At 43.0% G+C, this 19030-nt stretch overlaps 1 protein-coding gene across 7 annotated transcripts in view; it reads left to right on the forward strand.

The window, feature by feature from the left end:
* CCDC77 (coiled-coil domain containing 77) overlaps positions 1054-19030 on the forward strand; it is a 30760-nt gene continuing 12783 nt past the window's right edge. Inside the window, exons 1-6 of one of the 7 annotated variants that reach the window (XM_021092489.1) lie at positions 1054-1164; positions 4053-4105; positions 6930-7173; positions 10286-10428; positions 17319-17415; positions 18586-18658. In XM_021092489.1, the coding sequence (XP_020948148.1) occupies positions 4068-4105; positions 6930-7173; positions 10286-10428; positions 17319-17415; positions 18586-18658 (595 nt within the window). In that variant the 5' untranslated portion in view covers positions 1054-1164; positions 4053-4067. The other 6 variants (XM_021092488.1, XM_021092490.1, XM_021092491.1 and 3 more) reach the window with 6 other exon arrangements.

Consider the following 19030-nt stretch of genomic DNA (forward strand, 5'->3'; position numbering starts at 1 on the left):
TTGTTTCTTGTGCTGCAGCTCGAGCCCCAATAAAGCCTTGCCTGAATTTTTCATTTGGTCCCATCAATTTCTATTGATTAAAAAGTCCAAGAACCCAGGTCGGTAACAATATGATCAGTCCAGAGTGTGCTTAAACAAAAAACATACAAAAATCGCCTTTTGTAGAATGGAAGAGAAGGAAAAAATTTGAGGCAAAAATGCCATTTAGAAACCTGTTTAAGTAGCCCAAGTTAGGGGTAATGAGACCCAGAGTGGAAATAAATAGGAAGATATAAATTTGAGAACCAGGAGGAAGATGAGATCACCATGATTTGGTTTTAAATCAATGGAGGGGCCAAAAGAGAAAAACTAGCGTCAAAGTACCTGCGAAAATCGTGATGTAACTAACAGAAAAATCAAAGCGGGGAGAAAAGTAGGTTTATAAGATGGAAAGTTTGTTTTGAACATCCTCAGGTCTTAGATCACCGAAGAGTCTACGCTCTTCCATAGAAGTAGCTGCAGCTCTGAGACTAAAATGCCTTTCCGCCTCCCTCTACAAATCACTTTTCTGCAAAGATGAGACCGCAATTGGTCTTTGAACGAATATGATTAAAGACAGTTTCTCACATCTCTCAGGAAAAGGAGGTAGTGTCTGCTATTGATAAAAACAGCATTTATATACATAATCCTCTGTAGAAACTGATCCAGAAGCCACCAGGGCATTGAAGGAGAAACCATCTTCTTAGACTCTTCACCTTCTTGAGATAAGCTTGCTCATGGCCACTCATAATAATCCTGTAGTTAAGCACTGACTTTCTGCATCACTTTTCATGAAAACAAAGTATGTGAGTAAGCCTAAACTGAGCCAGAACTAGAGTGTCTGACGCCGAACATCACACCACCACTACTGGGATTACATGAGTAGCAACCCGGTCACCTTCTCCACCGAGGGAGCTGGGTGTCGAAGACTACATTTCCCGGCGACTTCTGCGGGGCAAGGCGCGCGAGGGAGGGCGGGAAGGGGGCGGGCCTATGTGGACTAGCTTTCCTATTGGTGTACAATCCTGAGGGCCATGTAAACCTGCGGCCGATTGGACGCGTCCGTGCCCGCTCCGTGGCGCCGCGACGCCTCCGGATTTGACTAGTTTTTCGGTTGGGCTTTTGCTGTCCGCGGCTCAGTGAGGCGTGAGTAGAGTTCCGGGTTTCGGGACTCTGGGATCAGCGAAGGGGACTTGGGAGGAAAACCGGGTGAGGAGAAGTAGCTGCGGGAGTAGTGCGAAGGAGAGGGGTGTGAGCTTGAAAGGGTTCACGGGAGGCCCGGGCCGGAGCGAACAGTTAGCATCTGCAGGAGGGGTGGGGTTTTGGCGCTACTGGGGATCAAGACGGAGCGCCTGGGGGAAAAGAGTACGGAATGTCGGTCCCCCACCTCTCTGCCGATCCCAGCCTCACTCCCGTTTGTAAGTTGAGGGGTGGAGTTCCCTGGTGGCTCATCGGGTTAAGGATCCAGCGTTGTCACTGCTGTGGCACGGGTTTGATCTCTGGCCCGGGAACTTCCCATGCCGGGGGCGCGGCCAAAATAATAATAATGATAACAATAATAAAATGAAATAGAGGAGTAACAAAATTGCTTCACAGAGTAATGGGGTAAAGAGGATAATAAATGTCAAATGCTAAACAGATGTTAGTTGTAAGTAGACAAGAGATGAATATTCATACTTGAACAAGGATATCACAGGGATAGAGGAGTAGATGTTAGCCAAAACCCTGTAATTTCTCTGTGAACAAGGGCATCTTTCTTTCCAGAGATAGATTGTTCCTGTGTGAAGGGAACATACACCATCACAGGAGAGGTGGTAGGCACAAAGAACTGTACTGTGTTAACTTTTGGAGAATTACAAATTCAGTTCTTGGAGTTCCCCTCATGGCTCAGGGGAAATGAATCTGGCTAATATCCATGAAGACGCAGGTTTGATCCCTGGCCTGGCTCAGTGGGTTAAAGATACAGTGTTGCCAGTGAGCTGTGGTGTAGGTCGCAGACACAGCTCAGATCTGTTGTTGCTGAGGCTGTGGTGTAGGCCAGCAGCTGTAGCTCTGATTCCACTCCTAGCCTGGAAGCCTCCATATGCATCTGGCGTGGCCCTAAAAAGACAAAAAACAAATAAGAAAACCCAAATGCAGTTCTTCTGAAATTAGATCATTTTGTTTACAGAAACTGAAAGAAGAGATGAAGGAGGTAGTATTTGAGTTTTCATGTGCAGATTGGATTTTGTTTAGTGAAATTGTGAGTGTGGAAGGAACTGTGTTCCAGCTGCAGGGACCTCATGAGCAAAGGCCTGGAGGCAATGGTGTCTGGAAACCAAAGATATATTAGGGGAGTAGAGGGAAGTAGGTAGGAGAGATAGGTTTGGTCCTTAAATAAAAAGCCACGATGTTTAAGATGAGTTTGATTTAGTGCGTTAGACTATGAGGAGCAATGTATGAATCTTTCTAGAAGATGGTTCATGGGAAAAATGGGGTGGATAGAACAGTTAAGCCATTGTTGTAGGGTGGGTAAGAAGATGTGGAGATCCTGAATTAACATGGCCATTGTCAGAATGTACTGGATTTTCATATGGTTGGAGGAGAGGGTCAAGAGGAATACTGAAGTTATGAATTTAAATTTTCAGGTCCATGTTGCTTGGAAGATGGGGAATTAGTAACTAAACTAGAGTCAGAAGAGCATGTGTGGATGATAAAGATGATGTATTTGCTTTGGGAGGTATTAGCTTTGAGGTGCTAAAAAAATATGACTTGAATTTTTTTTTTTGGTGGGGTAGGAGTCTTTTTACGGCTGAACCTGAGGCATATGGAAGTTCCTGGGCTAGGGGTTGAATCGGAGCTGCAAACTGCAGACCTGCATTACAGCCACAGATACACTGGATCTGAGCCATGTCTGCAACATACACCACAGTCTGTGGCAATGCTGGATCCTTAACCCATGTATGAGGCCAGGGATTGAACCCCCATCATCGTGGACGGTAGGTCTGGGTTCTTAACCCACTGAGCCACAATGGGAACTCCTTGAATTTTTTTTTTTTCTTATATTAAAAATTTTTATTGGGAGTTCCTATTGTGGCTCAGTGGAAATGAACCCAACTCATGTCCATGAGGATGTGGGTTTGATACCTGGCCGACATGGCTCAGATCCGGTGTTGCTGTGGCTGTGGTGTAGGCCAGCAGCTGCAGCTTCCATTTAACCCTTAGGCCAAACCTGTGCATATGGAAGTTCCCAGGCTAGGGGTTAAATCGGAGCTGTAGCTTCCAGCCTATACCGCAGCCACAGCAATGTAACATCTCAGCCGTGTCTGTGATCTACATCACAGCTCACGGCAAAGCCAGATCCTTAACCCAGTAAGTAGTGCCAGGGATCGAATCTGCATCCTCACAGAGACAACATCAGTCAGGTTCTTAACCTGCTAAGCCACAACAGGAACTTCCAAGAATGTAGTATTCTTTAAAATAGTTCCAAATTCTAAAATCCTATTAAGGCATTCTTCCTTATTATTATTTTCAAACAAAATTAGAATAACATTTAATATATCAGTAGGCAAGTGCAGAAAAGCCTTTGTATGAAGGTTTTCTGCAACAAATTTATGTGCAAAACAAATTTACAATCCTTTTGCTGAAATTACAAGAGAGGGAGATGCAGAAAAGTTTCTAATAACCAACAGAAATTAAGTGGAAATTAAGGTAGAGGACCCATCATGCTAAATTTAAGGTAAATACAAAGCTGTTGGTATTATCTTTATTAGTCACTCAACAGGTTAAAGATCCAGGGTTGCTGCAAGCTGGTTTGCAGATGTGTTTTGTATCCTGTGTTGCTGTGGCTGTGGTGCAGGCTGAAGCTGCAGCTCCTATTTGACCCTGGCTGGCCCAGGAACTTCCATATGCCACAGGTGTGAAAAAGGAAAAAAAAAGAATACTGTATTCTAAAACCTCACGTTCTGATGATGCTGGGGAGGAACTGGTCTGTGCATCCTATACTAATTTTTCTGCTCCTGACACCTTGTTCTGAATTTTTGTATATTTGACAGGTGTGAAAGGACAGCATGAACTTTACCCCAACGCAATCCCCTGTCTACAGAAAGTAAGACGTTTATTTATTTATTTACTTATTTGTCTTTTTAGGGCCGCACCCATAGCATATGGAGATTGCCAGGCTAGAGGTCAAATCAAGAGCTGCAGCTGCTGGCCTGCGCCACAGCCACAGCAGTGCCAGATCTGAACCACCTCTGTGACCTACACCACAGCTCATGGCAACACTGGATCTTTAACCCACTGAGTGAGGCCAGGGATCGAACCCTGTCCTCATGGATACTAGTCGGGTTTGTTACCGCTGAGCCACAACAGTAACTCCCAGTAAAACATTTATTTATTTTTGTGTTGTTGAGATAAAGAACCCAGGCTTCTGTCACCTTAGTGCGTTGTTGGCTTAGGAACTAGAAAGGTTTATCCATTAACCAATTTCCCAGGGTTGTTACAAGGCAATACCTTTTCAAAACATGAAACTACGTACAGTAATATTTCTATCATGAACTTTTAATGATTGAGAAAATACTGTTTTTTGTTTGTTTGTTTTCCTTTTTCAGCCATACCCATGGCCTACAGAAGTTCCCAGGCCAGGGTGGAACCCATGCCACAGCAGTGACAAGGTTGGATCCTTAACCCACTGCACTGGCTGGGCAATGCCTCAGAGACAAGCAGGCTCATTAACCCAGTGTGCCACATCGGGAACTTCACTGTATTTTCTTTTTTTTTTTTTTTTTTTTTTTTTTTTTTTTTTGTCTTTTGTCTTTTTTGTTGTTGTTTTGTTGTTGTTGTTGTTGCTATTTCTTGGGCCGCTCCCGCGGCATATGGAGGTTCCCAGGCTAGGGGTTGAATCGGAGCTGTAGCCACCGGCCTACGCCAGAGCCACAGCAACTCAGGATCCGAGCCGCGTCTGCAACCTACACCACAGTTCACGGCAACGCCAGATCGTTAACCCACTGAGCAAGGGCAGGGACCGAACCCGCAACCTCATGGTTCCTAGTCGGATTCGTTAACCACTGTGCCACGACGGGAACTCCTGTATTTTCTTCATGCTGACTAGAAGTAAATTTTAGTATCTTTTCTATACATGCTCACTTATTAAAAGTGCTGTGCATAACCTTCATTAACTATAATTCTGGGCTTCTTATAAAGTTTCTCTGTATTTTATTTCCTTGCTTTTTAGGGCTGTACCTGTGGCACATGGAGGTTCCCAGGCTAGGGGCGAATCAGAGCTGTAGCCACTGGCCTATATACCACAGCCACAGCAATGCCAGATCTGAGCCACATCTGGGACCTGCACCACATCTCATGGCAACACCATATCCTTAACCCACTGAGTGAGGCCAGGAATCAAACCTGTGTCCTCATGGATCCTGGTCAGATTCGTTTCTGCTGAGCCATGAGGGAAATTCCTAAAGTTTCTCTGTTCTGCTCTCTATTTTGTTGTTGTAAATTATAGGCATTTAGCCAAAGTGAATTAATTCTCACATGAGGGTTTGTCCACTTCTGCATCATTTGTTTTCTAACTTTCATTGTTTTTATCTTTGTTACAAGGAGACAAAAAGCAGCTTTGGATTACCATTTGATCTTGGCTGGTCTTAGATCCTGTAGTTCAGGTCTCTGATGATAGAAGTTAGGATCTGATTGATTATGTGGTTGCTAACTACGCTCTATTTTCTAATCCTGAGTCTTATAGTTATCATGCCTAGAGGTCCCATTGTGGCTCAGTGGGTTAAGGATCTGGCATTGCTGTAGGTTGCAGATGTGGCTCAGATCTGGTGTTGCCATGATTGGAATGTAGGCCTCAGCTGCAGTCTGATTCGGCCCCTGACCAGGAACTTCCATATGCTGCAGGTACAGCCATAAAAAAAGGGGGAAAAAAAGTATGTATTTATCATTCCCTTCCTTGATAGTTTTGCCATTTACATACATATTTCCAAAAATAAACTTTCATTTGCTAAGTTCTAATTTTCAATAAATGATAATATCTTCTGTATGTGCATCTACATACAATTTTCCCATTTAATATTGTTTGGATGATTCATTTATATTTATACATGTGTCTCTAATTCATAGTTTCTGTAACTCTGAGAATATTCCATTGAATGAATATACTACAGTTTATCCATTATCCTATTGAACAAATATTTGGAAGGTTTACTGTTTTTGTAATTACAAATGATGTTACTATGGGAGTTCCTGTTGTGGCTCAGCAGTAACAAACCCAACAACCTGAATCCATTAGGTTGCAGGTTCCATCCCTGGTCTCACTCAGTGGGTTAAGGATCCGGTGTTGCTATGATCTGTGATGTAGGTCACAAACACAGCTTAGCTCCTGAGTTGCCATGACTGTGGTGCAGGCCTGTAGCTACAGCTCCGATTTGACCCCTAGCCTGGGAACTTGTATATGCTGCAGGTGCAGCCCTAAAAAGCCAAAAAAAAAAAAAAAAAAAAACCCATAAAGTCACTGTGAACACTTTTGTGTATGTCACCTTGTGTGTATGTGCAGACAGGAGAAATTGCAGTTTTACTAGATTCTGCCAGTTTACGCTCCATGGTTTCACCAAATCTCACAGTGTGCAAGTGTTCGTGTTGCTGTTTATCTTATCAAATTTTCTGACTATCACTGATTGTAGTTACACTTTTTTTTTTTAATGATCTTTTTACTCTCTAACTTGTGTTTTGAATCCAGCTTTAAACTTTTAACCTGGAAAGCAGTTCATGAGATTATTCACAAACCTGTAATGTCAAACTTTCCAAGGTTTGTGGGTACCTTAATTATAAGCGCTTTGAGAACATTAACCTTTTCTTGTTTAAGAAACTGTAAGGTCTCATAAACATTCAGACAGTTTAATGAATGTGTCCTTTCTAATCTCACACAGGCTGACAACTGTCTCCAAGCATGAGGCTGCCAGTGGGATCAGCAGCCCCACCAGGTGGAAGGGGGTATCTTTCTCTGATTCCGTGCAGTCAACTCCCTTGCCTTCTGTCAAAGATCGTCTGGCTGTCCTCTGCCCTTCTCAGGAGCTTTTGGAATATTATCAAAAGAAGATGTCTGAGTGCGAGGCAGAAAACCAGGGCCTGTTGCAAAAGTTGGAGCTCTACAAGGAAGCCTGCGAAGGGCAGGTGAGGAGGGGATGTGTCTGTCCTCCTGGGTGCTGAGCGAGCCTGTCCGATGCTGAGAAGGCTTGCGGGTGTCAGCTGGTGTCACAGCACATGTCAATATTCTCCTTTGAGAATATTGGGGCCCTCGTTGGATAAGATGCCTCAAATGGCTCCATCTCTAAAATCTTAACTCAGCCTCTCTTCTGCCTCTGATTCTTTCTTTCCCTTATGCCCAGCTTCACTTTAGTGTGACCTCCACAGCTTCTTGCCTTTTCAGTTTTCTAAGTGTTGCCTGTCACCTTCTGGCCCCATGTCCTCCCTTCTGACTGAACTCCACCAGCTTCACTTCAGTAATTGCTCTCCTGCTTGCATGTGACCCCTGCTTGTTCTGTTTCACTTGCACAGCAAAAGCACTACCTGCAGCTTAATGCGGATCTCCACCACCTATCTCCTGGTGCAGGCTCTCTCAGCCTTGGCCTTGCCAACACGAGGCTGGATAACTCCTGGTTGTGAGACCGTCCTGTGCACTGTAGGATAGTTGGCAACATCCCTGGCCTCTGCTCATGAGATACCAGTAGCAAACTCTCATCCCCATCTCCGGCCCAAGTTGTGCCAGTCAGACATGCTTCCAGATGTTGTCATGTGTCTCCTGGGGGCCTAGGGAGAACCCACTGTCCTGGAAAGGTCATAGCTCATCACAGAATGAATTCATGAGAAGCAAGTCCTCTGTTCCTGCAGTCACTACCCACCTGTAGTTGGATTCCTGTCCCGTTCCCTCCATCCCTCCACACCTGTGCCCTGCCTTTGCTGCTCCCCTCCAGCCTGGAGGCCCCCCCCCCCTTATCAGGCAGCCTTGCTTTCCAGGTCACCGAGGAAATGCTGGCGTCCTGTCCATCCACACACAACTGACGTGTGCATATCCATTTCCTCCTTACTGCTCTGGGGACAAGAGTCAGGCTGAAGTGATCCAGCACTTTCTCTGGTCCCACCCCTTTTTCCCTCCTAAGACACCCTGCCTCATCATCTTGCCTCTTTGTGTTCTGCTTTTAGCCTCTCTCTTGACATTGGCTTTTTCTCTTCAGGGTATGGACATATTCGAGTCTTTCCCAATGAAAGAGAAAGTCATGCTTTTCCTGTCTTAGGTGGAGGTGCTTCTTCCCCAGCCGCCCTTCCAGAAGAGTTTAACTTCCTCACCTGCCTGCAACTCCTGACTGTATTTGGGTCTTGTCCCCACAGCTTCTCTGGGTTCTAGGGCCCGTTGCCAAAATTCTCTTTTTTTTTCCTTTGGCCTTGGCAGTGTTTGTCACTATTGATGTCTACTCTCCAAAAACTCTTCTCTGACCTTGATTCCAGTGTCATTTTTCTTTGCTGTGCCTGTCTTACCTCTCTGACCAGTTCTTCTCTGTCTCCGTTGACAGCTCTCTTTCTTTAGTCTTAAATGTCAAAGTTCTTTCTGATTCCACCGTAAATGATCTCGTTTTATCCATGCGTTGTACCACCACCTATGGGACGATGCCATCCAGATAACTAAGGCTCACTTTTCTGCTGAGCCCCAAGTTGATCGGTCTGTATCTGAGCAAATCCCCCTTCTCCTTCCTCCCTCTCCTGCCCCTGCACACACACACACACAGGCCACTGCCCTTTCCTTCCCTCTGTTCCTGTCTCTTAACTTTTCCTTTATTCTGTGTCCTAGTAAAGGGTGTCATTGCCTACATACAATTCTGCCCAGCTCTCCACTCAAACATTTGGTAAGACCTGTTGATTCTGCTTCCTAAATTTTGCTGATTCCCTCCAATCACTTCATCACCACCATTTCATCTCACTTAAATTGACTATACTGGGACTCCATTTCATCTCACTTAAACTGACTATACTGTCCCCGCCTCCAGTCTCATTGTTTCTACTCATGATACTCAAGTGCTTGTGGTCATCCACTGGTTCTACGCTTATTACTCTCTTTCCTTTTTCTTCTTTTTGGCCACACTCACAGCATGCAGACGTTCCTGGGCCAGGGATCAAACCCATGCCACAGCAGTGACAGCGCTGGATCCTTAAGCATTAGGCCACCAGGAAACACCTCACTCTCTTTCCTGAGAGTGCTGCCATCCCTCCACTTGTCCCTCATAGTCATCCTTTCAAGTTTCAACTTTCTGCTGGTGGGCTCTGACTTCCCAAACAGGCTCCAGAGGTTTTTGCTGCTGCGCTTCCCCTTCTACCATTTCACCAGGTGTGCTCTTCTATTAAATAATTATTTCATTTTAGGAGTTCCTTTTGTGGCACAGTGGAAACGAATCCAACTAGGAACCGTGAGGTTGCAGGTTTGATCCCTGGCCTTGCTCAGTGGGTTAAGGATCTGGCGTTGCCATGAGCTATGGTGTAGGTCTGGCTTTGCTGTGGCTGTGGCATAGGCCGGAAGCTGTAGCTCCACTTAGACCCCTAGCCTGGGAACCTCCATATGCCCTGGGTGCAGCCCTAAAAAAAAAGCAAAACAATGATAATAATAATTTCATTTTAATTGTTGGCATGTTTTGTCCTCACACAATTCTTCAGCTCTGTTGGCAGGAATCATACCTTTTCATCTTTATATCCATAATTTCATAACAATGCTTATAACCTAGAAAGCATTTTAGAAAAAAAGTGTGAAGAGAACACATGGATCACATGGCATCCTGGATTCTATAAAAGGAGGTGTGAGGAGTTCCCGTTGTGGCTCAGCAGTTAAGAACCCAACATAGTGTCCATGAGGATGCGAGTTCAATCTCTGGCCTTGCTCAGTGGGTTAAGGATCTGGTGTTGCCGCAAGCTGTAGCATAGGTTGCAGATGCAGCTCGGATCTGTTGTTGCTGTGGCTGTGGTGTAGGCTGGCAGCTGCAGCTCTGACTTGACCCCTGGCCTTGGAACTTCCATATGCCACAGGTACAGCCTTTTAAAAAAAAGATGTGAGAGCTCTGATGTCACATGCAAATATCATGCTCACCTTGTCACGTTAAACTTGTCTATACATGTCTGTTTATACTTGGACCCCATATTGTCCACTAAGTGATATTGCTACATGAGCTGACTCCACCACATCCAACAGTAGTGATAACCTCTATGAAGCCCAGTATCTTTTCAGCTGCCTTTTCTTTTCCAGCATAAACTAGAATGGGACTTGCAGCAGAGGGAGAAAGAGATTGCTGAGCTGCAGAAAGCCCTAAGTGACATGCAGGTCTGCCTCTTCCAAGAGCGGGAACATGTCTTACGCCTCTATTCGGAAAATGACCGCCTGAGAATCAGGTATTGAGTGGGAAAAGGGAGGTCACACTAAAATAAGGCACACTTTTCTGTGGTCCTTAGGCTATATTGCCTGGAAACGGGCTCTGAGATGGAGATGTGCCTGCATGGTGGCCAGTAGGAAAGCTCTAAGGAAGAACAGCTATTCTTTGGGTTATTTGGGTTGAGGGAGAATTCGGACTGTGATGTGGAGTCCATCAAGATAGCAGGGGCTTTAGCTGACCCCACGGGAAGCTCTGAGTCAGGTCTAACCCCACAGCCTGGGTGCAGGCTGCCACAGAAGATGAGGAATAAGCTTGGGACAGGCAGTTCCCTTCAGGGCAGTTCCTGAAGAAGGACTCATCTCCTCAGGGATGGGCTTCTTGGTTCTGAAAGTGGCATCTGAGTAGCGTTCCATAGTATCTGCTACTTTTTTTTTAATTGTGGTGAAATATACTTACCATTTCAATCTTCTTTTTTTTATCTTTTTAGGGCCACACATGCGCCATATGGAAGTTCCCAGGATATGGGTGGAATTGGAGCTGCAACTGCCAGCCTACGCCAGAGCCGCAGCAACGCCAGATCCAAGCCATGTCTGTGACCTACACCACAGCTCATGGCAATACCGGATCCTTAACCCACTGAGCAAGGCCAGGGATTGAATCTGCGTCCTCATGGATACTAGTTGGGTTCATTTCCACTGAGCCACAATAGGAAATCCCATTTTAATCATTTTTAAGTGTTACAGTTCAGCATCATGAAGCATATTCACATTAATGTATAGCCACACCACTGTCCTTCTCCAGAACTCTTCATTATCCCATCTGGAAGCTCTGTACCCATTAAACACTCTCCATACCCCCTCCCCCGAGCTCCTAGGAACCACAGTTCTATTTTCTGGCCCTATGTATTGAACTATTCTAGGCCTAATAAGTGGAGTCATACAGTATTTGACCTTTTGTGTCTGGTTTATTACACTTATCAGACTTTTCAAGGTTCATCCATGTTGTACAACATTTATGTCAGAATTTCACTCCTTTTTAAGGCCAAATAATATTTCGTTGTACATCTGTACTATCCATATTTTGTTTATCCATTCATTTGTTGGTGGACATTTGAGTTTTGACCTTCTAGCTATGGTGAATAACACTGCTTTGGAAGTGGGTGTGCAAATATCTGTTCAAGTTCCTGTTTTCAGTCTTTTCATGTATGTACCCAAAAGTGGAATCACTGGATCTTTTGCTAATTCTATGTCTAATTTTTTTGAGGAACCGCCATAGAGTGGTTGCACCATTTTACATTCCTGCCAGCAATGCATAAAAGGGTTCCAGTTTCTTCATAAGCACACCAGCATTTGTTTGCTGTTTTTTAGTAATAGCTATCCAGATGGGTGTGAAGTAGTATCTCATTGTCATTTTGATTTGCATTGCCCTAATGTTTAGTGATGATGAGGGTTTTTTGAGTGCTTATTGGTTATTTGTATATTTTCCTTAAAGAATGGTCTGTTTCAGCTCTTTGCCCATTTTTTATTTTTTATTTTTGGTCTTTTTAGGGCTGTACCCACAGCGTATGAAAGTTCCCAGGCTAGGGGTCAAATTGGAACTCTAGCTGCCATCCTATGCCACAGGCACAGCAATGCAAGATCCGAGCCAGTGTCTGTGACCTACACCACAGCTCACAGCAACACCGGATCCTTAACCTACTGAGCAAAGCCAGGAATCGAACCTGCGTCCTCATGGTTACTAGTCAGATTCGTTTCCTCTGAGCCACGACGGAAACTCCTGTCCATTTTTGAAAGGGGTTGTTTTTTGCTGTTAGTTTTAGGCATTCTCATTACATTCTGGATAAGTGATTGCAAATGTTTTCTCCCATTCTGAGGGTTGCCATTTTACTTATTTATTTATTTAGTCTTTTTAGGGCCACACCCACAACATATGGAAGGTCCTGGGCTAGGGGTTTATTCAGGGCTGTAGCTGCAGCATGTGCCACAGCAACACCAGATCAAGCTGCATCTGCAACCTATGCCACAGCTTGTGACAATGCCAGATCCGTAACCCACTGAGCAAGACTAGGGATTGAACCCACATCCTCATGGATCCTGGTAGGGTTCTTAACTTGCTGAGCCACAATGGGGACTCTCATTCTACTCTTTTTAAAAAAGTTCTTATTGAAATAAAGTTGACTTACAATGTTGTGACCATTTTACTCTTTTCCTAATGTTTTTTGATGCACAAAAATTTTTAATTTTCACATGATCCAATTTGTGGGCTTTTTTTTTTCTTTTTTGTCTTTCCTGGGGCTGCACACGCGGCATATGGAAGTTCAGTTGGAGCTACAGCTGCCGGCCTACACCACAGCCACAGCAACGCTAGATCCTTAACCCACTGAGCAAGGCCAGGGATGGAACCCGAGACCTCATGGTTCCTAGTCAGATTTGTTTCCACTGTGCTGTGACAGGAACTCCCTTGATTACTGTAGTTTTGTAGTAAGTTTTGAAATCAAGAAGTGTGAGTCATCCAAATTCATTCTTTTTCAAGATTGTTTTGACTATTTAAAGTCTCCTGAGGTTGCATATGAATTTTAGTGTGCATTTTTCTATTTCTATAAAAAACACTGTTGAGATTTTTATAAGAATTGTGCTGAAACTATAGATTGCTTTGGGTAATATGGACATCTTAATATTATATCTTCCAATCTGTGGACACAGGATATCTTGCTACTTATTTATCTCTGATTTCCTTCAGCATTGTTTTCAGTGTACAAGTCTTTCCTTTGTTAATTGCCAAGTATTTTATTTTTGATGCTGTTGTACATCAAATTCTTTTCTTGTTTCCTTTTTTGATTGTTCATTGCCAGTATATAGAAATGCGTGTTGAATTTGTGTTATGCTCTTTTGTTGTATTCACTCACTAGTTCTAAGTTTTTTTTGTTTTTGTGTTTTGTGGAAGGAACCCTTAGTGTTTTCTGTGTATAAGATTGTGTCATCTAGGAGTTCCCGTTGTGGCGCAGTGGTTAACGAATCTGACTAGGAACCATGAGGTTGCAGGTTTGGTCCCTGGCCTTGCTCAGTGGGTTAAGGATCCGGCATTGCCATGAGCCATGGTGTCGATCGCAGTTGTGGCTCGGATCCCATGTTGCTGTGGCACTGGCGTAGACCAGCAGCTATAGCTCCGATTAGACCCCTAGCCTGGGAACCTCCATGTGCTGCGGGAGCAGCCTAGAAAAGGCAAAAAGACAAAAAAAAAAAAAAAAAAAGATTGTGTCATCTAGAACAAAGACAGTTCTGGTTCTTGCTTTCCAATTTGAGTGTCTTTTCTTTCGTTTTCTTGCCAGTTACTCTGGCTAGGATTTCCAATACTGTGTTGAATAGAAATTGCAAAAGTGGGCATTATTGTCTTGTTCTTTGTCTCAAAAGAGAACTTTCAGTCTTTTGCCATTGGGTGTGTGGGTTTTTCATATGTGGCTTTTTATTATGCAGAAGTTGTTTCCTTCTATTTCTATTTTCTTTTTCTTTTCGGCTTTTTAGGGCTGCACGCACGTCATATGGAAATTCCCAGGCTAGTAGTTGAATGGAGCTGCAGCCACCAGCCTACACCACAGCCACAGCAACACAGAATCTGAGCTGCATCTGTGACCTACACCACAGCTCACAGCAGAGTTGGATCCTTAACCCACTGAGTGAGGCCAGGAATCGAACCTGCATCCTCATGGATCCTATTCATGTTCATTACTACTGAGCCACGATGGGAACTCCTGGAAGGTTTTTTTTTTTTTTTTTTTTTTTAATTATTTTATTATAGCTGATTTACATTGTTCTGTCAAATTTCTGCTATATAGCAAAGTGACCCAGTTATACATCTATACACAGTCTCTCAAATTACATTTCATCATGCTCCATCACAAGTGATTGGACATTGTTCCCTGTGCTATATATAGTAGGACCTCATTGCTCATCCATTCTTTTTTTTTTTTTTTTTCTTTTTTTTTTTTTTTAAGGGCAGCACCTGCAGTTTGTAGAAGTTCCCAGGCTAGGTTTTGAATCAGAGCTGCCGCTGCTGGCCTATGCCACAGCCATAGCAACACTAGATTGAGCCGCATCTGTGAACTGTGCTGCACCTTGGAGCAACACTGGATCCTTAACCCACTGAGCGAGGCCAGGGATCAAACCCGCATTCTCATGGATACTAGTGGGGCTTGTTTCCCCTGAGCCACAACAGGAACTCCACCTATCCATTCTTAATGTAATAGTTTGCATCTGTTAACCCCAAACTCCCAGTCTATCTCACTTCTTCTGCCTTGGCAACCACAGGTCTGCTGTCCATGTCTGTGAGTCTTTCTGTTCTATAGAGAGGATCATCTGTGCTATATTTTAAATTCCACATGTAAGCGGTATATGGTATCTGTCTATTATCGACTTACTGCACTTAGTATAAGAATCTCTAGTTCCACCCACATTGCTGCAAAGGGTATTATTTTGTTCTTTTTTATGGCTGAGTAGTATTCCATTGTGTATAGTAGCACATCTTAATTCATTCATCTCTTGACGGACATTTAGGTTGTTTCCATGTCTTGGCTATTGTGAATAGTGCTTCAGTGAACTTAGGGGTGCATGTACCTTTTTGAATGAAAGTTTTATCTGGATATATGCCCAAGAGTGGAATTACTGGATCGTATGATACTTCTATATTTAGTTTTCTGAGGAACCACCATACTGTTTGGTTGGAAGGTTTTTGATTACTGATTCAATCTCCTTAATAGTTTCAGCCTTGGCCCAATGCGGAGTTCTTTCACCTCTGGGCTACACTGAAAGCTCTCCTTCCATGTCACAATACATGGGTCAGAGCAGTATTCCAAAGTATGGAAAAGTTGTCTCCAGAAGCTGAAGAGCTCTTCAGGCATTACACTTCCTTCTTGGTGGTGGTAGGTGTGAGATACAATCATTTGTCCTTTTTTTTAAAGGGAGTGTCCTGGCATGCCTGAATTGGGCCCCTGAAACTTCACTGATGTGCTTTGTACGGTTTACCTTTGACCCTTGGGATCAAGGGTGTAAGGTGTAAGGGATCTCATACATGTGGCACTTCTTGTCTGTTCAGTCTAATTTCGTAGAATATCTTAGTAGTTGAGCTAATGCACTCTGTGGAGTGGCCAGATCCAAGTCCTTTTGGACAAATTTAATAGAGCGCAGCAGAGTTAACAAGGTCCTAGGGAAGCTTGTAAAAATCTACTGTTGTTTACCTCACATGAGTGAGAACTGTTCCATTCCTGTTAGGAGTAAGAAAGAGTACATTTACTTTATCAGTAGTCACATCTGTGTACCTAAGACCAAGTCAACCTCCTCTGGGAAAAGTATTACTACGTTTCTCATAGTCACTGAAGTCCACTGTTGCCTGTCTGGTTTTACATGGGTTATACATGTGAAGTAAATGGAGATTTGATGGGAACCTCCACCCCTCTAGCCTTTAAATCTTTATCTACCATTGTGGCTGGAGTGGGAAGGGGTGGTTTCAGAAACTTCCTTTTGCTTTAACACAGAAACCAAGAAAACAATGAGGAGGTTTTGCCAGCTACTAATTATGTCCATTCCATGTATATATTTGGAGATGGGGAAATGACCATTGATTGGGTCTGGATCGGGTGGACCCACTTTGAGCTGAACCTGTACCAAAATTTATTTCATAACTTGGTTCTCATTTGCCCCAGATAATGCTTCACATCACCAGGTATCAAAGTCAACTCAGACTCTATGTCCAGCAATTCTTGAACTGTCTGGGTTGCCTTTTCTCCAGTATACATAAGTGAATAAGTGGCCGTAGGCCCTTTGAGGAAGGACTGAGGGAAGTTACATTACCATGTATACTTGGCTGTGGTCTCACCTCCTGAGAGATGCAGCTTCTCCTTTAAGTAATAGTCGCTGGGTCTTAAAACTGGCTGAGGTATGGAAAATGGGTCAGAGATACTCTCTTTCAGATTCTGTTCCATTATAGGCTATTACAAGATATTGATTATAGTTCCCTGTGCTATACAGTAGGTCCTTGTTTGTCTGTTGTATATATAGTAGTGTGTATCTGTTAATCCTAAACTCCTAATCTCTCCCTCCCCATTTCCCCTTTGGTAACCCTAAGTTTGTTTTCTATGTCTGTGAGTCTATTTATGTTTTGTAAATAAGTTCATTTGTATCCTTTTTTTAAGATTCCACATGTAAGTGATAATCATATAATTTTTGCTGTCTTACTTCACTTAATATGTTAATCTCTAGATCCATTCATGTTGCTACAAATGGCATCATTTCATTCTTTTTTTTCTTTTAATCCTTTTTTGGCCACCCTACAGCCTATGGAGTTCCAAGGCCAGGGATGAGATCTGAGCCACACTCACAAGCTAAGCTGCATCTATGGCAACATCGGATCCTTAACCCACTGTGCCAGGCTGGGGATCAAATCTGTGTCCCAGTGCTCTTAAGACACCACGGATCCTTTTTCACCCTAGCAGGAACTCCCATTCATTCTTTTATATGACGGAGTAGTATTCCATTGTATATACACCGCATCTGCTTTATCCATTCATCTGTTGATGGACATTTAGGTTGCTTCCATGTCTTGCTATTTTGAATAGTGCTGCTATGAACATTGGGCGCATGTATCTCTTTGAATTAGGGTTTTTGTCTTTTCTGGAGCTATGCCCAGGGGTTGGATTACTGGAGTGTATGGTAACTCTAATTTTAGTTATTTAAGGAACCTCCAAACTGTTCTCCATGTGGCTTATCAATTTACATTCCCACCAGCAATGTAGGAGAGTTAATCCTATTTAATTTTAATTTGAGGTTACCATTGCTTTAAAAATAAATGAGTCAGAAGGAAGATCCTTTAAACAGAAATGTACTTACTCTGGACATTTTAACTCTATGAGAATTACAGGGAGCTAGAAGACAAGAAAAAGATTCAAAATCTCTTGGCTCTCGTGGGAACAGACAGTGGAGAAGTGACCTATTTTTATAAGGAGCCTCCCAACAAAGTAAGTAATCTTTGGAATAGCATGGTAAGCACAGCTTTTTCTCAAAAAGGCTGGGGTCCATAATCAGAAGAGTTTGAGTAGTTGCTAAAGATGCTTGAATGAGCATTGGCTGCTCCCACAGTCTAATGTTAACCTAAGTTTTTAAAGCATTTTCTGTAATTACAAAGAGCTTTGTTATTTTACACTCGTTCTTCAAAAAACTCTGGGAAGTAGCATTGTTTACCTCATTTCACTATTTGTTTATTTGCTTGATAGGACCACACCCACATATAGAGGCATATAGAGGTTCCCAGGCTAGGGATTGAAGTGGAAGCTACAGCCTATGCCACAGCCACAGCAATGCAGGATCTGAGCCACGTCTTCGACCTACACCACAGCCCATGGCAACACCGGATCCTTAACCCACTGAGCAAGGCCAGGGATGGAACCCGCAATCTCATGGTTCCTAGTTGAATTCATTTCTGCTGCGCCACAACAGGAACTCCTCATTTCACCATTTAGAAGCCTATAGCTCAGAGGGGGAGATGTTTTGGATACAATTAGAACAGCAGGAGCAGGCTCAGTGTGGGAGCAAGTTTCAATACCAGTTCTTTTTTTTAATCTTTTTTATATGGATTACAAAAGTAATGCATGGTCTTTGTCAAAAACAAACAGATTTCAGGAATCTAATATAAAATTGGCAGTCTCTCATAATTCTGTACCCCAGAGATAGAGCTCTTTTTCCATTTGTACAGAAATACTTGTGTATTTGCAATTTCCATTCTTTCACTTCTATAAACAGTTCTTCACTGAGCACCTTAATACATACTGTATATGAATGCATCTCTGTTTCTGTTACTTTCCTAAAGGCCTTTGTCAAAGACCACTTTTTTTTTCTTAGTAGATATTGCCAAATAACCCTGAAATTTTATTTTTTCATCTATATCATCAATAGTTGATTATCGAGTTTTTATTCAAAACACTGGATTTTATCCAGTTTGTTACTTTGTCTACTCTGGTCTCACGTGCATGACGTCCTTATTTGATTATATCAGTTTTGACCGATTTAATTTATGAATAGTGTTTGATCTGCAAAACTAAAGAGTGAAATATTACATTTATAGGATGGCTATTTCTGTACCTTTTAAAAAATTATTACAATTTTTTTGTTTGTTTTTTTTGCTTCTTCAGGTCAGCATTCTCCAGAAGAATATTCAGACTATAGAAATGTGTGAACAGAATGAATCTTCAGCTCTCAGAGCAGGTACCAAACATTTTATTAGAAATTCTTATTGATGCAGAATTCAAAAACATAGTGCAAATAATTAGAAATTTTTTCCTATCATGCAGTGGTAATGAATGTTCATAATGATGCCTCTAGTAGTCTAAGATCTTACTGAGCTGCTTATTTTAACAAAACGTTTCCATGATGTTTTAATGAAAGTACAACTTAAAAATATAGGGAGTTCCTGTCGTGGCGCAGTGGTTAACGAATCCGACTAGGAACCATGAGGTTGTGGGTTCGGTCCCTGCCCTTGCTCAGTGGGTTAACGATCCGGCGTTGCCGTGAGCTGTGGTGTAGGTTGCAGATGCGGCTCGGATTCCAAGTTGCTGTGGCTCTGGCGTAGGCCGGTGG

Source organism: Sus scrofa, chromosome 5, assembly GCF_000003025.6.
Source record: "Sus scrofa isolate TJ Tabasco breed Duroc chromosome 5, Sscrofa11.1, whole genome shotgun sequence".
In the NCBI taxonomy this organism is placed as follows: Eukaryota; Metazoa; Chordata; class Mammalia; order Artiodactyla; family Suidae; genus Sus; species Sus scrofa.